This window comes from Eptatretus burgeri, chromosome 2, assembly GCF_056783735.1.
Source record: "Eptatretus burgeri isolate ZD-2024b chromosome 2, Ebu_testis_v1, whole genome shotgun sequence".
NCBI classification, from domain to species: domain Eukaryota; kingdom Metazoa; phylum Chordata; class Myxini; order Myxiniformes; family Myxinidae; genus Eptatretus; species Eptatretus burgeri.
Genome location: NC_140962.1, coordinates 91,192,341 through 91,215,040, shown reverse-complemented (window position 1 = coordinate 91,215,040; position 22,700 = coordinate 91,192,341). Strand labels below are relative to the sequence as shown.

General features: G+C 43.3%; 1 protein-coding gene across 1 annotated transcript in view; it reads right to left on the bottom strand.

Annotated features, from left to right (window-relative positions):
- Nucleotides 1–22,700, bottom strand: part of LOC147032552 (sodium- and chloride-dependent GABA transporter 3-like) — a 199,351-nt gene that overhangs the window by 85,135 nt on the left and 91,516 nt on the right. The window contains 5 exon segments of the mRNA XM_085870296.1: nt 1,552–1,689; nt 1,840–1,952; nt 11,958–12,082; nt 14,077–14,180; nt 18,191–18,325. Coding sequence (XP_085726422.1) covers nt 1,552–1,689; nt 1,840–1,952; nt 11,958–12,082; nt 14,077–14,180; nt 18,191–18,325 — 615 coding nt within the window.

Genomic DNA, 22,700 nt, shown 5'->3' with positions numbered 1-22,700 from the left:
AGACATTGGCTTGTCACGAGCTGCATTCGGGCCTTTGACATTTTCCTCTCATCCATGAAGCATCACCAAGTACTCTGTGTCTTGTCTGCATGCTGTCCATGTCTTGTTTGCATGTTGTCTGAGGTTTATCTCGTTAGGGTCCCCTTCAAAACCCGTAATCCGTAGCTCCCTAGTTAAGAACGGGTAATAGATTAATTATAACATTGTTGTGAATGCTTTGCTTGTGTTGTGTTTCCCCGATGTGTCCCCAATAAATCTGGCTGATTCGTATGAAGTTGTCATTTGAATTAATTTGTGCCACGCTGAGGAACGATCCGCTCCATTTGGATATAAAAACCAAAATGGTTACAGACCGGCAGAATTCGCTCGGTCTCTGACAAAACTAGTCTGTAACCGGGGTCTATTTCCCCAACTGGTAAGGTCCAGGGGTACGTTGGTATCGCGATTCGAGACGCGTGACCCGAGGCCTGTGCCGAACCAGCCGGCGTTATAACCCCGGAGACGGCGGTGGTTCGGGTGGCGCCGAATCTGTAACATTTGGCTGTCGAGAGTAGGGTGCGAAAACCCAAACTGGTTACGGACAGTGATTGATGCACTCATCCGATCCGCCCCCCACCCCCGAATCCTTAAGAATATGTATATTATTTGTGGCCCCATCTCTCAATGGCAAAGAATCAGTTAAAAAAATTCTCGGATTCGGATTCTCACCAAAAAGTAATGAATTCGTCCTTTTCATACTCCCAACCTGTCCACCCAGTTTAGTCCGAATCCGTCCATAACTTTTTGAGATATAGTGCTTCATATCAGTTTTAGCCCGATCACTCTATGGTGAAGAATCACTTTAAAAATTCTCGGATCTGGATTCAGATCTTCACCAAAATTGAATCAGTTTTTCCTTGTTGCAAAACCCAACTTGTCCACCAAGTTTCACCTGAATCCGTCCATAACTTTTTGACATCATGCTATACATTGTTTTGGTCCTATCTCTCAATGGTGAAGAATCACTGTAAAAATATTATCTGGATCCAGATCCAGATGTTCACCAAAATCTTACAATTTAGTTCTTGTCACACACCCGTATCCACAAAATTTTTTCCGAATCCATCCACAACTTTTTGAGATATCATGTTCATAAACAAACAGACAAATAAACAAAACATAATGTCCACCCACCTTCAGTGGTGGAGGTAAAGATGTTGGCTCTCTGCCTAACAAACTGGACCTGAGGTTTATGGAATTCAAGCAAATTTGCCTACACAGTTGCAATTGCAGATGCATTGCAAATGTATCGGCAAATATGCTCGAATTCCACAAACAATATTGTATATTAAGAACAATAAAAGACATCTCTGAATTATTGTTGCTAACCCTTAGCATCTGTTTGCCTAATTTTTTTTTTGTATACAATGTCTTGGCTCGTATAAGAGCTAACATGCAGAACGTACAACAAGTGGAGCAGGAGACGAGAGAGGAGGGAGAGGGAAGCATAAAACAGTGGGGAACAGAGACATTAGAGTTATAATTTGGCAATTTTATACAATCTCTGCTTACATCAGTGATTAGGAAGAGTCCACAGAGGTAGAATACAACAATACAGGCAAGGATGAGGAGTTCTCTCCGATGGCCGGTGTGCAAGGTGGAAGGAAACATGTCCATGGTAGAGGTAACAAAAGTCTCCACACACACAAACTGCCAGGATAGTGGAGTGGAGGTAAGAGAATAGCATTGGGACTTTTTGAAATTTTTATGACAACATCTGGGCTTTGTCCAAGTTTGAATTATACTGTGAGCAATGAGGTTAATTTTTGAGTGTTGCTGCAATACAAAGTCAAAGGTCACCTGACTGTCTAGGCCCAGGAAGAGGAGCATGATGAAGAAGAGTGAAGCCCAGAGTGGAGCCAGAGGCATCATGGACACTGCCTTCGGATAAGCTATAAATGCCAGGCCAGGCCCTGGTAGGAAGTAATTGGAAGTTGGTTGAAATGACAGAAGACACACAAAGTGATTAAAGAACTGAAAAGTAGTCTGCACTTCATAACTGTAAAACAGACATGTAGTATATATGATGTTGTATGAAAATAACAATTCTAGTTCACCCAATAATTCAGCAACCAGTCAGCCAGGTTTTCCTTAACAACAGGGAAATTCCATTCACGATTAGCAAGTGCAAAAGTACTTTGGCACCCTATCAGCATGTCCCATCAAAACAAAAAAAATTTTTTTACCTGTCAACCTACACTACAGAAACTTGGCACCCAGCCAGCTTGTTCCCCAGCAATAGGAAACTACAATTACCTCCTTATCTGTGATAAGTTTTATCAAACTAAAAATTCTCAAAAAATATTTTGAATGTTAACCACGTTTCAATGATGAGCAATCACGAACTCCACACTGCAGCAATCCCTTTCACGAATAAAAGAAGTGTGACACATAGCCTTGCAAGTGCTGTTTGCAGCCGTAAAAACAACATTGCAAGTATTCATCCAAAACCTCAGGAACTCTCCATGATGACACAAGCCTGGGATGATGGAGGATGGAAATCCATTCATCTTCCTCAGGAGTCATCTCACATTAAATACATTTTGAAATTGTATGCTTTTGATCTTTGTTAACATATTTTCAAGATTAAATTGGAGGGATTTTTTTTGTATTGCTGAAGCATTTTATTGCGCTTTTCAATAAAATGCATTTCATTTTTATTGCATAAAACTAGCACAAAGCTGAGGGCACGATTCCCTGATAAGGAGACTGTGTGTACGACAGTTAAACGGTAGTCAGACAGAGGACACTGGGTCACGTGGTTAAATTGCTGGCGTTCATGGTCGATTAGTGACCTGCCACAACACGGACTTATTCATGTGTGGCGGCTTTGATTCCTGGTGAGTCCACGGAGAACCGGGAATACCCACAACCTCGTAGTAACCCAACGAACTCGGGTCTGCAAATATATATATATATATACATATATATATATATATATATATATATATATATATATATATATATATATATATATATATATATATATATGTATATGTATATATATATGTATATGTATATATATATGTATATATGTATATATATATACATATATATATACATATACATATATATATACATATACATATATATATACATATACATATATATATACATATACATATACATATATATACATATACATATATATTGTTACGGCTGTGGAAATTCGCAAACCACCATTCAGGGCCCGTAGGTGAGATATCTCTAAGTACATGTGTAGTTAGCCCAAACCCGTTGTATAGAGGGTATTGATGTGATTCATTCAGGCTGCGATCCTTTGAGTTAGGCGTTTTTCTGTTCTATATTTATTTTGAACCAACCACGTCTCAACCGCCATCACACAACAACCACCACGCCAGCCATCGTCACCAACTGCAACCACGCTCCAACCCTCGGACAACAACAACAACGCCAACAGCCACGACCTTTACCTTCACAACTCGCTCCCACATCATCGCATCACCGCCATTCCCAAACGGCACCATAACCATCAAACCACCACCGAAAACCCTCCACCACCTTCACCTCTCTCCTACGGCCATTCCCGCACCACCTGTGAACACTGAGCGTCGGGCTGTCTCGGGCCCGTTTGGCGATTGGTGCCGAACGCACCGAGCCGCGAGCGCAAATAGCGGCCTTTCCGAGGGAAAATTCGGATCAAGAACGCTACACGCCCACTTTTCCTCCGTCCAATTAGTAAGCGTGGGGCGGCTTGGCCCTGCCTCCAGGCGCGTCTGTGTGAAATCGATATATGCAAATTCTATGATCAGGGGAGGTTCACGCCCCCGTTTCCTCCGACCAATGGGCGAGCGTGGCTCTGCCCCCAAGGTCATCCTGATCCGAATATTTGCATATTAGCTGATCCTGCCAGCCTATAAGAAGGCGAGCGCAAGGGGAATGGAGTCAGTCGAGTCGGGTGGCGAAGTCATCGGTGTGGCAGAGAGTTGGGTTCTGCAGTCGGCTGAGAAGAGTTGTGGGAAGAGGCCAAGGAGCTCGGGTCCGAGGCGAGAAGGACGGCGGTCGGCGATGACGTCGCGGTGTGGGATCGCTCGGCGCGGGACCCAAGCCAGCCAGCCATTCTCCCTCCCCCAGGGCATCAACAATTCCCCCTTTCCCCCATGCTGAGATAGTGCAAAAAGGGGGCCCCGTTCCCACCCCACTCCAAACGTCGTGCCAACGAAACCCGCCAAGGAGCACGGAGTCGGGGCACAGCCACGCGGCCACATCTACGGCTCGTCCGCCAACGCGTCACGAGGACGCGGGTAGGACCCCCCGGTCTCGCGGGCCTGGCCGCTCCTCCAGGTCACGCACACAATCGGCCTACAGGCCTGTCCGCCTCCTTGTCTATGAGGGTGGCTTCTTTCCTTTGCTTTTGTGTAAATGTGTGTTGGCGCCGTCTGTAAAGTAGAACTGTATAAGTGTTGCCGTGTGTGCACGAAGTCGGTAGTAAATCTGCGTCGTTGTTGCTTTTGTTTTGGTTGCTATATGTGCATTTTGACTGTGGCTGTATATATGTGCTTTCCGTGTGCCGGGAAATAAATGTGCTTTGTGTGAACTGTTTTCCCGTTTCGCTTCGTCTTTTCTTTATTGACCCTCCATCCTGCTTCACGTAAAGGGGTTTGTAGTGGGCTTAAGACGCCCGGTAATTAATCGGAACTGTCGAGGCTGACGATAACACCGCTCGGTTATCACTGTAGCACGGAACGGACCGCTTAAGCAGTTCGTGTCCAGAGTCGGCCTGTGGCGTGGTACGATCGCCCGGTCGACCATCCGCGCAGGTACTGAGGTAGATCGAATTTGGCAAGCAACCCTATCCTGCGCGGGTGGGCAATTGGCACGGTCGTGGTGGGGTTAAACACCCACCCGTGACGAGCTCCCGGCGTTGTTCCGAGAGGGTCACGACTGAATTGTCCATCCGGTGGGCGACGTGCCGCGATCCGAGTTACGTGGCCGTCCGCACGTCCGCATGTGTATATATATATATATATTTATATATATATATATATGCATAATTATATATATATATATATATATATGCATAATTATATATATATATATATGCATAATTATATATATATATATATATATATGCATAATTATATATACTAGTACGTGCCCGTAAAAAAAAAATAATAATAATAATAAATAAATATTCAAACCGCGAGCAACAAACAACAACCACTCAGGCCATTTCTTCGCTCTCGAGTGCCCGGACGTGCGTAGCCCGGAAGTTCGAATATGATTCGCCGTTACGATTATTCGCAATTTAGTTTTAATACCCAATTATTCAATTAGCGCCAACGTATTTTTTCCTTTTCGCAATGACGTGGCAAGGAAAAACAAAAAGAGAAGAGAAGAGAGAAAAAAAAATTATTTCCTGGTTCGGAGAATACCAGCACTCTGATGTTACCGAAATTGATGCACCGTCTAATATGAAAACGATCATAACTTGGGGCATTGTGTTTATCTATAAATGCGCAAAAGAAATTGAGAAATTATTAAAATACACGTAGTCATCACTATCCGGAAGTCCGTACGTTGTAACCCATAATGGATCCGGAAGTCCGTACGTTGTAACCCGTAATGGCGAACGCGGCTGAGCTTCCCTTCCCCATCGGCAAGGCCCACGCAACAACGTGTCTTGTCATTGGTTTGGTAAATAAATGGCCATAACTTGAGAAGCACTTGTCCGATTAATATCAAACCTTAAAATGGCACATCCTCAGGGCCCCAGCAATATACCTGGCAAGTTTCAATTAGATCGGACCAGCGGTTGTCGAGAAACAGCGGTCACAGACACACACACACACACACACACACACACACACACACACACACACACACACACACACACACACACACACACACACACACACACACACACTGCTGGAATTATAGATCGATACATATATACATATACATACATATATATATATATATATACATATATATATATATATATATACATATATACATAATTATATATACATATATATATATATATATATATATATATATATATATATATATATATATATATATATATATATATATATATATATATATATATATATATATATATATATATATATATATATATATATATATATATATATATATATATATATATATATATATTGTTACGGCTGTGGAAATTCGCAATACACCATAAAGGGTCCTCAGATCAGTTATGACGATAAGTAATTGTGTAGTTAGATTTCTCCACCGTTGTTTTGAGGGAATTTCCATATTCACAGGGCTGTGATCCTTTGAGTTAGCCGGGCTGTGATCCTTTGAGTTAGCCGTTTTTCTTTCGCTATCATTATTTTGGACCGTCTGAAGACGTCGAACGAAGGCCCCATGGAAGACCTGCAGCAACGCGCGAGTTTTCCTGCCATTTTGCGCCACCAACGCTAGCACGAAAAGCGACGAAGAGCTCGCTCGCGATTGGTGGACATGGTGCGTGAGGCGGTCGGGAGGGGGAACGCCCCTTTTCGAGGAGCTTCTCAAAAGAGCTCGAAGGGAGGCGGAGCCGAAAAGGGGGTGGAGCGAAGGGGCCGAGCCCCACGCTATACAAGGCGGACCGCACACGGGGCTTGCTCTCTTCTTCTTCGTGCTGGATTGCTCTGGTTCCTCTTCGTCGACGCTCTCTGCTTCTTCATCGACGTCATCCGCTCTCTCTGGATCGTCGAGGTCGTCTTCTCCCTCTGGGCGCCAAGTCGTGAGGGTTGCCAGCGGTGGTCCAGGGTCGAGGCGCGTACGAGAGGAGAGTGCCGGAGAGGGCTCGCCGACCGTCGCACCTCGAGGGTGCAGGTAACCTGCTACGGTGTCGCGGGACCCGTGTCATAAAGATCCAAGTGGTCCAGGCTGACCCCCTTGTCTGTGAGGGGGTCTTTTCTTGTGTTTCTTTGGGGTTTTTGAATGAATGTTGTCATGGTGCCGTCCTGTCAAGTAAAACTGCTTAAGTGACTGTACATTAATTAATAATTATATTCGGTCGTAGTGCTTGTCCTTGCTTTTGTTTGCCTGCTTTTGTTTCTATTTGCCTGTATACGTGCTTGCCTGTTGTTCCTATTTGCCTGCTTACGTGTTGTATAATAAATGTCCTTGTGTGAAATGTATCCCGTTCGTCGTCTCTTTCCCCATTGAACGTGCCATCTTGCATCGCGGAATAAATAGCTGAGTTTTAAACACCTGTTAAGTAGAATCGGATCCAGCTAGGTCGGCGATAATACCCACTCAGTTATCACTGCAGAACAGAATGGACCGCTTAAGCGGTTCGTGTCCCAAGCCGACCTGCGTCGAGGTACGGTCTCCCGGTCGACTGCCCGCACAGGTACTTAGCTATATGGAGTTCGGCGAGTGACCCTATCTTGCGCGGGTAGACAATAGGCACGGCTGTGGTGAGCTTGAAGACCCACCTGTGACAGGGTTCCAGCGTTAACTCCGGAAAGTCACGACTGAATTGGGCGACGCGGTTGCTATTAGTGGGACGCGGCCGATCGCACGCCGGCGGGCGCGAATTCGTAACACTGGTGTCCGGGAGTGAGATTCGAATCCACCTCGGTCTCCAATTAAATTCATGGGAATCGGTTCAGGGGTGAGTGGAGCGACCCCCGATTCCCACCAAACACGAGCGATTCAAATTTATTTCTTCCACGAAATAAGGTGGAGTTTGAAGGCTCGTGGGAGCTGGGGGTAGATATAGATTTAGAATGTGTAGAATCCATGGCTCAGGATGAAATCCCCGAGCAGGAAATGCTTGTGGTGCAGGACGAACTCCCCCAACCAAACCCAGAGCCCGAAATGGGTGCGGCAGCGGCCGCGGTGTATGACAACTCCCCCTCCCCCTCTCCGCCAAAACCCCCCGATCCTGGCCGAATCGGCTCAGCCGAGTGCACCTGACATGGCCCATCTATGTGCCATGCTGGCAGGATGAAACAACAAAATGGATGGAATGGCACAACAGATGGGAAACTAAATAAACGGAATAAACAGCCAAATAAATGGCATTGTGCAAACACTGCGGGGTGAGATGCAGCAAATAGGCCGATGCCTGCAGGCGGGCATAATGGCGGCGCCACTTGTTGGAGCGAACGAGCTGGGAGGGAGTACAACGGCTATCGGCCCAGGAATGGAGGCGGGGGAGGTCACACTAATTCGTGAGACGTGTAGGACGAGACATGTAGACGAGGGTTAGCAACTCCAGCTGTGTTCTGCAGCAATGGAAGTAAATAAAGCCTTGAAAGTTGATGCAAACAATTCCGACAGGTGTCCCAACTTTTGTTGATTAGTTACAAACCCTCTCTCTGTATAAAAGCAGTGTTGGAACAGACTCTGGTGCTCCACCCTCTGAAACATTATTTGGACAATATTGCACTGCAGGAAGTAGTATATTGCTATCATAATGGGGAGAAAAAGACAATTAACAAAGGAAGACAGACAGACCATTGTAACCCTTAAAAGTGTAGGGCTCACCTTGGTTCGCTTTGCAATTTCTTGAAAGGAGTCAGTGAGTACAGTTTCCGACACCATCAAAAGGCACTTGGAAATTGGAGGAAACTCTGACAGGAAGAGGTCTGGCAGACCCAAAGCCACAACACAATCAGAAGACAAGTTTCTGGGAGTCAACAGCTTGCGTGATAGGCAGCTCACAGGACAGCAGCTTCGAGCACAGCTTAACACTGGTCGAAGTAAGGGAGTCTCAGTTTCAACTGTGAAGAGAAGACTTCGAGCTGCAGGTTTGACAGTTCGAGTGGCAGTAAGAAAGCCATTGCTAAGATGTCAAGATAAGAAAAAGAGGCTTGCCTGGGCCATGAAGCACTGCCAGTGTACAACTCAAAACTGGAAGAAGGTCTTATGGACCGATGAATCAAAATTTGAAATCTTCGGTTCATCACGCAGGGTTTTTGTACGCCGTCGAGTAGGCGAAATGATGTTTCCTCATTGTGTGACACCAACTGTCAAACATGGAGGAGGAAGCGTGATGATCTGGGGCTCTTTTGCTGGATCCAGTCGGCGACTTTCCCAGAGTGACTGGTACCCTGAACCAAAAGGGCTATCACAGCATTTTGCAGCGCCATGCAATACCCTCTGGTCTGCGCCGAGTTGGTCACAGGTTCATCCTACAGCAAGATAACGACCCAAAACATACCTCCAGGAGATGTTAGAACTACGTTAGAAGAAAAGAACAAGATGGTAGGCTTCAAAACATGGAATGGCCAGCACAGTCTCCAGACTTAAACCCCTTCGAGCTGGTTTGGGATGAACTGGACAGAAGGGTGAAAGCAAAGCAACCTACAAGTGCAACACATTTGTGGGAACTTCTGCAACAGTGTTGGGAAGAACTTTCTGAAGAATATTTGATTTTCATTGTGGAAAGAATGCCACCAGTATGTTCGGCTGTTATATCTGCAAAAGGTGGCTACTTTGATGAGTCAAAAATTTAGATTCAATTTTGTTCAACAAAATGATTCCATGATTTATTTTTTATCTGCAATTGTTTATTTGTTCTATGCTTTAATTTCAGAGTACATTGAAACATTAAACTGCTAAAATTTCAGTAAAAACTGGGAAAATGGGGGTGTTCGAAAACTTTGGACTGGTAACATATATATATATATATATATATATATATATATATATATATATATATATATATATATATATGTACACATATATGTATAGAACAGAACATAGAGTGTCAGGACACTGCTCGATGTCACTCTCCTCAGCTGGAACCCATGTATCATCACTGTTTTGGGGCCTACTCCAGCAAAGCTCGTCATGGGCGGCCCCAGCAGTGCAGCACACGCACCACCAAGCGACATCGGCCCACATGCTCATCACCAGATATCAATCACCAAATATACAGTAGATCCCCACAGACCTGCCTTTACATGTGAGTGGAATTACTGCACTCACCCCTGCCTCCAAATCAACAATGAGGCTATCTCTGCTGTGTCCTGTAATTGTGTCACAGTATTCTTGACTTGCTTAGATGACACTCCAATCATCTTGATGTACTTCAGCATAGACCTTGCCACAAAACTCTGACAACCCACTTCCACTGGTAGCACATCACACATCCACCCATGGTCATCACACACTTCTCTTTCCTGTTCATACCAACACAACTTTCTTTCATATGCCCCTTCCATATTTCCTTCCTGTGATACTGTCAGCTCAACGATGACAACCATTTTTACCACCTCAGACCAAATAATTAAATCAGGTCTTTGTTGGATGACTGGAATATGAGATGGGAACCTCAGCACTCTGTCCAAATCTGCATCTACCTGCCAGCCCACCCCTGGCTTCAAAATGCATGCTGCCCCCTTGATGTTAACCTTACTTTCTCACCCTCCTTTCTGAACGTGATAATATTCTTCGCTTTTATGTCTGATTTGTTTGCCTCATCACATAGCCTTTTCGTAACCTCGACAATCACTCGCAAAACCTGGTTATGTCGCCAAGTATACCTGGCTAGAGATTTCTGGCAACCAGACAGTGCATGCTCTATCGTCTCTCTTTGACCACACTTGGCACATTCTACTGACTCAGCCAATTTCCATTTTGCCAGATTCACCGCAGTTGGCATCTGGTCACGCATGGATTTAAGTGCAAAGATTATTCGCTGTGGCTCCGTCTTCCACAGGGATGCCCAGCTAACCTTCTTCTGCACAACCATCTCCCATGCTGTCCATGCTCGTTGCTGAGGTTGACTTGTAGCTTGAACTGTTCTTCTCTCCTCTTCCATTCATGTAATCTCTTCGATCACCATCTCTCGTCGCCCACCAGCACTCACTTGTGGCCACCGTTTCTGTTCTTTCCAACCAAATCCTTTCCTATCTTTCTGCACTGCCCCAATGATTTCCTTCATTTGCAACCTATTCTCCGCATCTTCAACCATCCTCTGAACATCCCACTTAGTTCCCGTTCTTATCTTTGGCCCCAGTTCACTGATCACTGGGTCTTTTGAATCTCGAAGCATCATTTGGAATCTGGCTTTCCCAATATTATATTCTTCAGCTAGTGACTTAAATGGCAGCTTTATCTTTGAACTTATGCTGTATAACACCAAACGAGCTAACATTTTTGGCAAACCCAACCATTTCCACATATATAAATTGACCATCTTCTCCATCCGCTGTGCTCTTATTAGAGCAATCTCATATATTTGGAGCGGCCATAAGACACGAGGCAACAACCCAAATTGGTAGCACCATATATTATACCTCCCTGGCAAGCCACAACCATCAATTGTAGACAGACCCTGCACAAGTTTCTTCTGCACCTGCATTCCTCGATGCCTATCTGTTAACGGTTGTGTATACCATCTGCCAAGACTCTTAACTGGCTGTTCTTTCAATGTAGGGATTCTATCCCCAGCCACCACAAAATGAGCCTCCTTCACTTTAACTTTCTGTATGTTTAACTACATATTTCTGCACATATGTATATATATATATATATATATATATATATATATATATATATATATATATATATATATATATATATATATATATATACATATACATATACATATATATATATATATATACATATATATATATATATATATATATATATATATATATATACATATACATATACACACACACACACACACACACACACACACACACACACACACACACACACACACACACACACACACACACACACACACACACACACACACACACACACATGCCCTGGCATACAGCAGGTATATCAATACAGGCATGCTAGGATAACAAAACGAAGCAACGAACGACAAAAAATCAAATTTATCACCATAATGAAATGAAAGTAAGGGACTAAAGAGCAGGAGACGCAAGTGCTATAAAGCAAATGACAAGAAAAGGTAAAATTGGTTTTAGAAGGTATGAGGTGCAAGGAAATCTGACCTGCCACAGCCACTTTCGAAATCGGAACATTCTGCTCAAAGGCCATGAAACCAAGGACTGAGAAGATGGCAAATCCAGCCAAGAAACTTGTAGCACTATTTAGGCAGCAGAGCAACACACAATCCCTGTTGGGTCAAAATAAGTGATTTTGAGGCAGGGATGAGAACATTTTCAGTTTTTTCTTCTGATACATATCATCTGGTATCAAAAAAAATGCACAGTGATCATTTGATTCTACAAAACAGTGGGGTGAAATTGCTGTAAAATTTGCTTTTTATTGTCCCATCTGCGAGCATCAGTTGGTGGACATTAAATATCACAATTACGAGTGAGATCATTGATGAATTACAATGGACCACAATTATCATTGGACTCGCACAAAAGATTCTTAAGCAGGTAGTTGAACATGTGGAATGTAAATAGAATCCTTCATTCAATTCATGCAAAAACCCCATTTGAACACAATGGTGGTAATTATTAGCCCTGCAGTGGTGTCTTGGTTCTTTTGTTGAATTGGAAAACATCAAAACATTTAGAGCTGCAGGATCCTTCACGTACAGCTGCCGTCATGTGCATGTCATGTGTGTTCGATGTCATTGTTCAACAAAACAAACATCAACCTCTCGATGTTGTAAAGTAGAGAATAGCTTGACCTCCATGGTGAGACGAGGTAGAAAGAGTGTGATCGTGCACTCCAAGGAACAAGAGACAGATCAGCTCGGCCTCCGTAGAGGAGGGCATGAAACCGAGTGAGGTCGGTGACAGAGGGGAGGCTTACACGAGTCTGCATGTAGTACAAGCTTGCACACATCTTACTAAGGTAGGAAGGAGCGGTACCCATGCTCTGCTCCACATCTTCTCTACTTTGCTTTCTCTCTCCATTTCTCTGATCGCGATTCTGATTGTCGACAAGTCTTGTGTGTAGATAATTAACTAAGATGGTAGAAGGCCTCACAAGTGTCAAGGGAACAAGTTCTGCTTTGCGTCTCGATTCTTTTTGCTATACATACATGCCATACACATTTTTCCCATTGTATATGTGTCACACCCTCACATACACCCTGAATATATACTTTGCCATTCCTTGTGAAGAAAGCCTTTACTGAATATACGTGCCACACAAACTCCCCCGTGTTTATATTACCTGATATAAACAAGAGCGAGAATTGCTTTGCAATACATATCCCCAACCGATGTGATATTTTTGAAGTCCAAAAAGGACATAACACTGTGAAAAATTGATGAAACCCCATGGAACTCAAACTTGTTCTGTAACTTATCACAAAGCCATGTACCAAGTTTCAGTTGAATATGTTAAAGGGTGTGGGGAAAGAGGTCTGAAAAACCACAGGTGGGACAGACAGACGGAGAGCAAGCTTATAGTCCCCTCCGGTGAAACCAGTAGGGGACTAATAAATCCGTACCTGTTTTCTTCAAAACCGCTCAGTGTGTCTTTTCCCTATTGGTCACACACAGTCCACACTCGTGTTAGCTGGGAAGTTTCACCCCAACTATTTTGCTCCATTAAATACTCAGTGCTGCATTCTGTTCTGAGTGGCAGTAACCCAAGTGCGTGCTGAGGGTATGAGCTTCAGTAAGTGGGCCATTTCACCCCCAGGTAAACAGTGTTAGGAACACGGAGGAACACTGGGAGATTTGGCCATCTGATGACGTTCATTGTTGCTTCACAACCCTCCAGGCCGCGGACTTATCTGTGGCATATCGGCATGCAGGAGCAGATATATTGGAGGAGCTTGAGTCCTCCCCCTCCCCCCCCCCACCTTCCTATATGGGGAACCCCAAACCCCAGGCCATAACAATATTTAAATGGCTGGTCTGATCAAACCTAAGAGAGAATTTCAGAGTTTTTAATCTCCAACACGAGCATTGATTATCATACTTAGTTATTCATTAAATTATGTTTTGAGCTTAAATTATATTGCCCATTACTCTGGCTCATTAAACGTGATTCGAATGAAACTTTTGTAAGTCACTTTCCAGTTGATTTACTTTTTTTTAATGGAGTATTTGTAAAATGTTAGCAGAATAAATCAAGTATGAAGTATGCTCAAGTACAGAATATAAGAAAACATCGATTAAGTAATTGTTGTGTTCATACTTGTAGCAATCGTTGTTGAAATTGTTGTAACTGCTGAGTGTTGTGATGCATCCCAGGCAGACGGCATATGAGAATAATATCTGTGTCCCTGCGTCCATCCACACCTGCAACGTATGCATCACAAGCAAACTGTCATACAGTATAACTCATGCACACAACAGGTTCATCTGATAAACCACAAAGTGGACTCAGTAGTTTATGGTGCAGACTGTTTTGTGGAGGGGATCCATCGTTAGATCATGTTAACAATAGTTTGGACCGTGTGATGTTTTTTTTTTTGTTGTTGTTTTTCCTCCTTTTTTGTTTCTAGAGTTGAGGCTGACCCTTGGCCCTTCTGTTGGCATAAGAGTGAGGACACAGAATGGATTAGTATGCAAAATAACAAAAGGAACAGCAGTAAGAGAGGGGGAAATTCCAACAGCATGGCGGAGGGACAAAATTGATGGAGACAGATAAACAAGGGATGCGGGTAATGGTGAGGGGCAGGGGAGAACGCAAGGGGTGGACAAGATGAATACAGACAAAATGGAAAATATGGGGGGTGGGGAGTGCATGGTTGAATGGTTATATATATATATATATATATATATATATATATATATATATATATATATATGTATATGTATTGTTGCGGACCCGGGGGTCGGGGTGAGAAGACCACAAGTATTCCGGTCAGTTAGGGTAAAAAAAAATGGCCAGTGACAGACTGGACAAAAGCACCACATTTGACATGTCGATAGAGGGCACCAAAGTAAACATTTTGAGAAAAGGAGACATGTCCGACTTTGACCTTGAAGGGCAATTTTCAAGGTCAAAAGGTCACATTACACCAATTTACAATACAAGTTGATTTTGCTCAAAAACCTCTCCATAATTGATGAGACCACTTAGCTAGGATGGTGTAAACAATTCGCTTTTCAATCGATAGTATTATTTATAATATACTGTACTAAACAAATCTAATAACGTTCGAATATAACACCTATTTTTTGAAAATCTCGAAATTTTGTGCATGGAGCTTTAAATTCCAATGCGCACGCAAGAGAAATGCACATAAGAAAACATTCCGAACAGCATATTAACAGGATCAGAAACTAATTAATTCGTCAGCATTTTGACTGAAGGTGGCAGGAATTTGGGAATCTTTCGAAGGGCTGGCTTTAACTTGCTTACATCCATCATCCTGATGGACGAAATATACTTTACAGGACATGTAGCCGCATTAAAGCAAACTTTCAATCTTCAGGAAATCTCAATATCAGATTTTTCAATCTGGTTTTATATTACCACAGTTTTCCTTTTAATGGAAAAAGAACAACTATAACAGCAGAGGGGGAGGAGGGGGTAGGGGTTTGGATTGTGGAAACAACTCGATCGACACAACTGGGCATTAATACCTTCTCAGTAATCTCATAACAACCATGTTCGCAAGTTGCAGTCAGTGCGAATGCGTTGCCAATATTGATGCTCAACAATGAAGCACAGAAACTGTTTCAAGGCTGAATAAAAATAAAAACTTTTAAAGCCTGACACCAAATAAATAAATAAATGTTCTAATGGAACCCTTTTCTGTTTTAACCTTTTATATTAAAAATTATTTTGCACTGCAAGACGGCAGACGGCCTTGAAAGATCCAGCATCACAAATCTATTCATGCAAAGGAAAACCAAGGTCTGGTAAATGGCTATTTGACCAAAAATAAACCTGCCTTGCATTTATAATTGATTGCACCACATTGGAATAGTGTGTTCTTTAATTTTAAGTCGTTTCTCACATCTGATTGTTTGTTGATTGTTGCTATGTGAACATGGTGCTTGTGCCTGTGTGAAGAAGAATAAAGGGAAAAAATGAGAATAGGGAAGTGTGCATGGAGGGTAGGGAAAGGATGTTGAGAAATTGGGGGTTATGCAAGGAGTAAGGGGCAGCCATTTGTGGGGTATTGGGGAGAAAAGATGGAAATTAATGCCATCATATTTGAATATGTATTAAATATCCTAAGTTTCTTGAAAATCTTGATTATAAAATTAGACTGAGAATTTTAAAAGCAACTCTGTAGACAGTGAAGAAAGATTTACAAAATGTCAAACAGCAGTCGAATGAAACACTGGAGCACATGTGGCAATTGTTACCCTGTGAGCTCGATTTCATGCTTGCACCAAAAACTGAAAGATGGTCATCAATTAAAGTTTGTGTTTGGGTCAGTTTGTATCAGAGCACATTAACTCACAATCACACTTCAATTCGATATCTGTGATCATTTTATATCTGTGATCACAAAGCGATCGCCAAGGGTAAGCCTTACCCGGCTTACCCTCTGGGATCACCCATGATTTACCATTGGCCCACGATACAATGTTGGCATATTTTGTTCAGACCACCATATGGCCTTAACCATCGACATTTAGGGATAGAGTGTAAATTAAGAGAATGTGTCCCCATCTAAAATGTATCCAAGATAACTCAACATCATGAAAATCGGAGGAAAATTGTTCAAGTTATGATCAAAAACGTGTTTTTTGTTAATTAGGTCACATTCCGAAAAAGTAGGTCAAGGGCACTAATCAAATATCAGATGCACAACTTCAATGCAGGAACACTATTATGATCCAAGAACATGTTGGAAGGCCATGTAGTCTTTGAGATTTCGCATTGGCAATATTGAGCGATGACAAAAATGAAATAAAATAGCAGAAAAAAGAACAGACATTGTCGACGTTTTTCTTCTTGCAGCTCGTCAGGACACACGGAAGAATACCGGAAGTGCAGACACAAAAAGAAACAATTTATTTGTTCAGACAGTTGTGGATTGGTTCTTTGGACTGGAACTGACACGAACATACACATCATAGCCTTGAGGCACCGAGGGAACCCGTGACCTCCCATTTTTCCATGGATCCAGGTCAGAACAGATGCAGTGGAGGCACATACTCTTTTTGTTTGCAAAGAACAGGAGTTCGTGTGTGTATAAATGTGGCTTCAAGATCATCCAAATGTGCTTCAGTACACGCACGTGCCACAATCTGGCACCGTTCGGCATGATAGAGCCCTGGGTCCATTTGGGGGTTGCTCAGGAGGAGCTTACCAATGGCAGAATCACTTTGAGCAAGCAGTCTTGTTGGGTTCTTACATGTACGGGATGGTTGTATACGACCAGTCTCCAAGTTGTTCTGGATTGCCAATGGAACGTGCTGCTTGATCCGATCCTCCAGACTGAGTGATGTGCGACCTCCGTATGTGGCATCACACCGGCACTGAAATTCGTAAATAACATTGTTCAGTTTTATGGTAGGGAGCACATTTTTCTGGATTGAGGGGAGCAGTTTGTGGGTGGTAAAAATCACTCTCATTGCAACAGAGTTGTAATTTTGTGAAACTGACTGTTTTACTTGTTGTTCAAACTTTTGAACGGTTTTTTTTGTGTACGTAGTTGACAAGCAATAATTGCAAAAATATATATATATAAAACGCATGTATTTTATTCAGACTGCTATTTAATCTTCGCCCAGAGGGGTATGATGTAAATTAAGCGTAAATGTGCTTTGCTCTAGTCTAAGCTATCTAGTGAGGGCAATTGCGTTCTCATTGACAAAGCTTAGTTGAGTTGTGGTGAACAATGTTAAAATATCTACAATTACATTACGATCTATCAAAATTATGTCAAGGTCAAAAACACTTATGTCAACTCCACATACTTTATATTCACATTATTGATGCAAAATTTAATTCCTAAATTCCCAGCCGGCTCTGAGATACAGCTCGGAAATTGGGAGTACAGGAATAAAAAAAAAATTTGAAATGCTGCTTTAGTAGTCCTCGGGGTCGAAGAAACTCTCTGGTACCATTAAAAGCTGGGACCAATAATTGTGGAAACAAACTCCACAACAGCAATAAGCCTTCCCTTATTTTATAGGGGGAAGGCTAAATATTAATAATAAGGGAGGCTGAGTTGGGGGGAGAGGGGAAGGGGAATATGGATGGGATGGAGTATCACAACTGTCAAAGCATATTATGTTGCTATTTGCTGACAACTCCTCTCTGCTGGCAGGGGAGTGGGAGGGGAGAGGTAGGTGAGGGAGGAGGGGGATCATTTGTAAATGACTAACACAGGACTTGCCTGGGGGTCTTTCAGCCGGGAGATATCAGGATATAGGTAGAACCTTAGTCCATCTGCAGCCCCAGGCAATGTGACCCCACGAATCATCAGCACAACCAACATAATATAAGGAAAAGTAGCTGTTACATACACCACCTGCATACGCACAGTATGAGACAAAACAAATCACGATTGATGAGACACTGTTCAACACTTTCTAGATGTTTTTAACACTTAACAGGACAGACAATGTTTCACACGCATTCCAAAAGATCACCAACTGTCGGGGTTTGTGTGTGCTCTGTCCTCTTAAATACTGAGCATCAAACGAATAAGCAGCACTTACAATATTAAAAGTCTTTGGTATGACTCCACCAGTGTCATATTCAAACAGGCGATGACCTACTCAGAGTGGACACTTTAACAATTCCTCAACAGACTCTGGTAGATTTGTTAAATCTTGCCATAATGTTTTAATTAATAATAATTTCAGAGGCATTCTTTTCACCATTCATGCAATAACTTAAAATTCCAGAATAATTGCAACAGAGTGATGCATACAACATTGATGAGATTTACCAATCGTTGAAATAATATGCTGTGTAAATCCATGTCCATCAGCATGCAAGAGAAACCTACAGGATTGAAAATGCTCTGTTTCTAGTGAGTCACGACATACTTCAAACAATGGATAGAAACGTGGTCTCGGGATTGGGTTTATTTACTTAAATTTCCTCCACCACTTAAGGTGGAAGGAGATTATGTTTTCACCCCTCTCTGTTTGTTACTTGGCGAAAAAAAATGTTTTTTTGCCAAGTATGTTGGTCTGTAGCGTTTGTCTATTTGTCATGATTTTTGGCCATGGTTTTCAAGCAATCGTTCTGAATTTTTTTGTCTGAAGTTGAACGGCCAAGGACAGCAACGTTTAATTTTGGTAAAGATGGTAGAGATATGAAACACACACGCACACTTGGCCGACATGGGCAATTTTTCGGGAATAGGCAGGTTGGAGTCAGTTTGATGACAAATTACAATACTTATGAGCCTGGCATTGGGTTCGTGGTAAGGGTGGTGGCTTGAGATCCTAGGATTCTGAGTTCGAGTCCCATGGTCCACTGAATTACCACCAGCGGGTTGACTCAGCCTGCCATCCTTACGAGGTCGGCGAAATGAGCACCAGTGTAGTGGTAATAGGGGCACTGCATCAGGGGCATAGCCACGCCCCTAACTGATGATGCAACCAGCAGGCAAAAGGCGGCACACAAAGGGAAGAGTACTTACTGTATACAACCCAGAAACCTTGAGTAGCTTTCACCGAAAAACAATGTTGCATTCATATCAATGTTTCAGGGATATGATCACAATCATTATTCTTTACCAACAGCTGTGTGTGACTGGCAAAAAAAAAACATTTCGCTGAGTAATTTAGAAAACACGTAAATAACAGCAAACAGCTCAGAAATTGGGTGTTATTGCACGAGCCGCTCGCTCGGGGCGACGGTGCACGAGCCGCTCGCTCGGGGCGACGGTGCACGAGCCGCTCGCTCGGGGCGACGGTGCACGAGCCCCTCGCTCGGGGCGACGGTGCACGAGCCCCTCGCTCGGGGCGACGGTGCACGAGCCCCTCGCTCGGGGCGACGGTGCACGAGCCCCTCGCTCGGGGCGACGGTGCACGAGCCCCTCGCTCGGGGCGACGGTGCACGAGCCCCTCGCTCGGGGCGACGGTGCACGAGCCGCTCGCTCGGGGCGACGGTGCACGAGCCCCTCGCTCGGGGCGACGGTGCACGAGCCCCTCGCTCGGGGCGACGGTGCACGAGCCGCTCGCTCGGGGCGACGGTGCACGAGCCGCTCGCTCGGGGCGACGGTGCACGAGCCGCTCGCTCGGGGCGACGGTGCACGAGCCGCTCGCTCGGGGCGACGGTGCACGAGCCGCTCGCTCGGGGTGACGGTGCACGAGTCTTTGTGCAGCTTATCTATATATTACTAAAACTCATCTTGTATGTTCCTGAAATACAGCCAAAACGGTACAAGATAGCACAAAATTTTTTGGCCCACCTTATCACCATTCGCCTGCGGTGTGCAGTGTCAAGTTTTGTAAAAATCGGGCAACAAAAAAAATTATTAAAAAAATTAATTCCCGATTCAGTCAAGTACTCTTCGGGAGTATTTGATCAATGCAAACAACCTCAGCAGTATAGTTCGCTGGAGCTATCTGTTTTTTTTCTTGAAATGAGTTATTTTAAAATCTCAAACATTTATTAAGACAAAGAACGATTTATTTTTAAGCATAACATAAACATCACCATTTTGATCGAATACTTCCATGCTTGTTAATAAATAAAATTGTGTTTAGACGCGTGCTTCGTTGAACGATGACTCCTGAGGTAAATGCTCAAATTTTCTTCAAGTTGAAGTTTGACGGGCGACAGGCGAAAACATCGGGTTTTTGAATATTGGGATGGCATCCAGCGCCCTACCTGTGCTATGCCCATGTGTGCCTGAGGACCGTACAGGTTAAGCCCGAGTGCCCAAATGCTGGAGTGCTTTTGATATATGTTCTGGCTGGGCTCGCCCCTTAAATTGCGAGAGAACAGCACAGCATGAGGGCATTTGGGATGGCTGTGGGGGTTATTCGGGCACTGTGGGTTGACTATCACATTGAGCGTGTTCCAAAAACCCAGAGAGCTAAACTGGTAGGTACAACCATGCCAGGCAGGTTGAGGGATAGGAAACAGACAAAGTATAGTCAGAAAATCATCTATGGCAGCGGATAGATGAGGCATGAATTAGCGACTGCTCATATACTTGCAGAACAGTATGAAGTGCACTCCGCCTTAAGCCGCTGTCACATCTTGACGATTTAGCCAGCGTATGCCGATTTATGAAAAATTTGTCTAAAATTCTGGCACACATCAAATACGTTATGGGTACTTTTGTATACGTTAAGAGCACACTGAAAAACACTGCCATACATCGTAGTATGCTGGCTTTAAACGTACTTTTGGATTGTCCTCAAATTTTCCATGCTTGAAATTTTACAAGGTATGCCGGCGTATGACTCACACGTTCCGCTAGGCTGGCAATAAGTTGAAGGCACGTTATGCGATCGTTGACACACGTCGACACACGTTAGTTGTAAGTTACTCATTAGTCGAAACACGTCGAGGTAATGTTTGGTGTACCCGAAACTTATTTCTAACCTATGAGTAACGTTTTGTAAGCACGTTACACGAACGTTGTTCACACTGCGCAATACATTACTTGAAAGTTCCTCATACGTCGAAACACATCAAAGTAATGTTTAGGGTACCCGTGACTTATTTATAACCTATGAGTAACGTGCTTTGAACCCATGTGTAACGTATCTCAAACGCATATTGACGTACGTAGACGTATTTGACGTCTTCCAGACGACCACAGAACTTACTGAACGTGTTTCTAACTTACAGATACCATATAATGGCGTATTGGCAGCGATTAGGGGAATTGGTATATAAAAAGTGGCTTCGCAGGAGGAACCCGTCTTTTTTTTAGACTTCGTGGTGAGTACATGTCCATGTCATTCCGAGAGATGGAGGATACAGCAAGGCTGAGACGACAATACCTACCTGTCCTCGAACATCAACATGACCTCATCGAGTTGTCACTGCTGTATAAGTTATCGAAACGTTCTGTGTTCATAACTCATACATTATGCATTTGCCCAAGTCGTTTTGAATACTTTTAAAACTGAAACAAAAAAATAGTTCATCGTGGGAATAAGAAAAAAAAAATTAGCCGAAAAGAACATCGAACAATGGTGCAAAGTAGTCTCGTATTCGTGGACGCAACGAGGATCCATCATCACCCACACCCTCCCCATCACGCTCACCTACTACTACTGACACGGACTTACTACTACTACTACCAATACTACTACTACCACTACTATTGACACGCTCACCTAATACTACTACTACTGACATGGACATCTACTCAACATGGAGTCTGGAACACTGACGGGTTCCTCTTGTGAAGCCCATTTGTATATACCAATTCCCCTAAACGCTGCCAATACGCCATTATACGGTAGCTGTAAGTTAGAAACACGTTCAGTAAGTTCTGTGGTCGTCCGGAAGACGTCAATCAAATTCGTCTACATACGACAATGTGCGTTTGAGATACGTTACACATAGGTTCAAAGCACGCTACTCATAGGTTCAAAGCACGTTACTCATAGGTTAAAAATTAAGTTTTAGGGATGCTAAACATTACCTCGACGTGTTTCGACTTATGAGTAACTTACAAGTAACGTGTGTCCGACATGTGTCAGCGATCGCGGAGCGTGCCGAGAACTTATGCCAGCGTATGCGGAACTTGTGAGCTATACGTCGAGTACATCGTAAAAATTTCAGCATGCTTGAAATTTCACGATGTACTAGGCGCACCACAGAATATGACAGCGTACTTCATTGTTTTTCAGCGTGCTCCTAATGTATCCACAACTTACCCATACCGTATTCGACGTGTGCCAGTGTTTTAGACACATTTT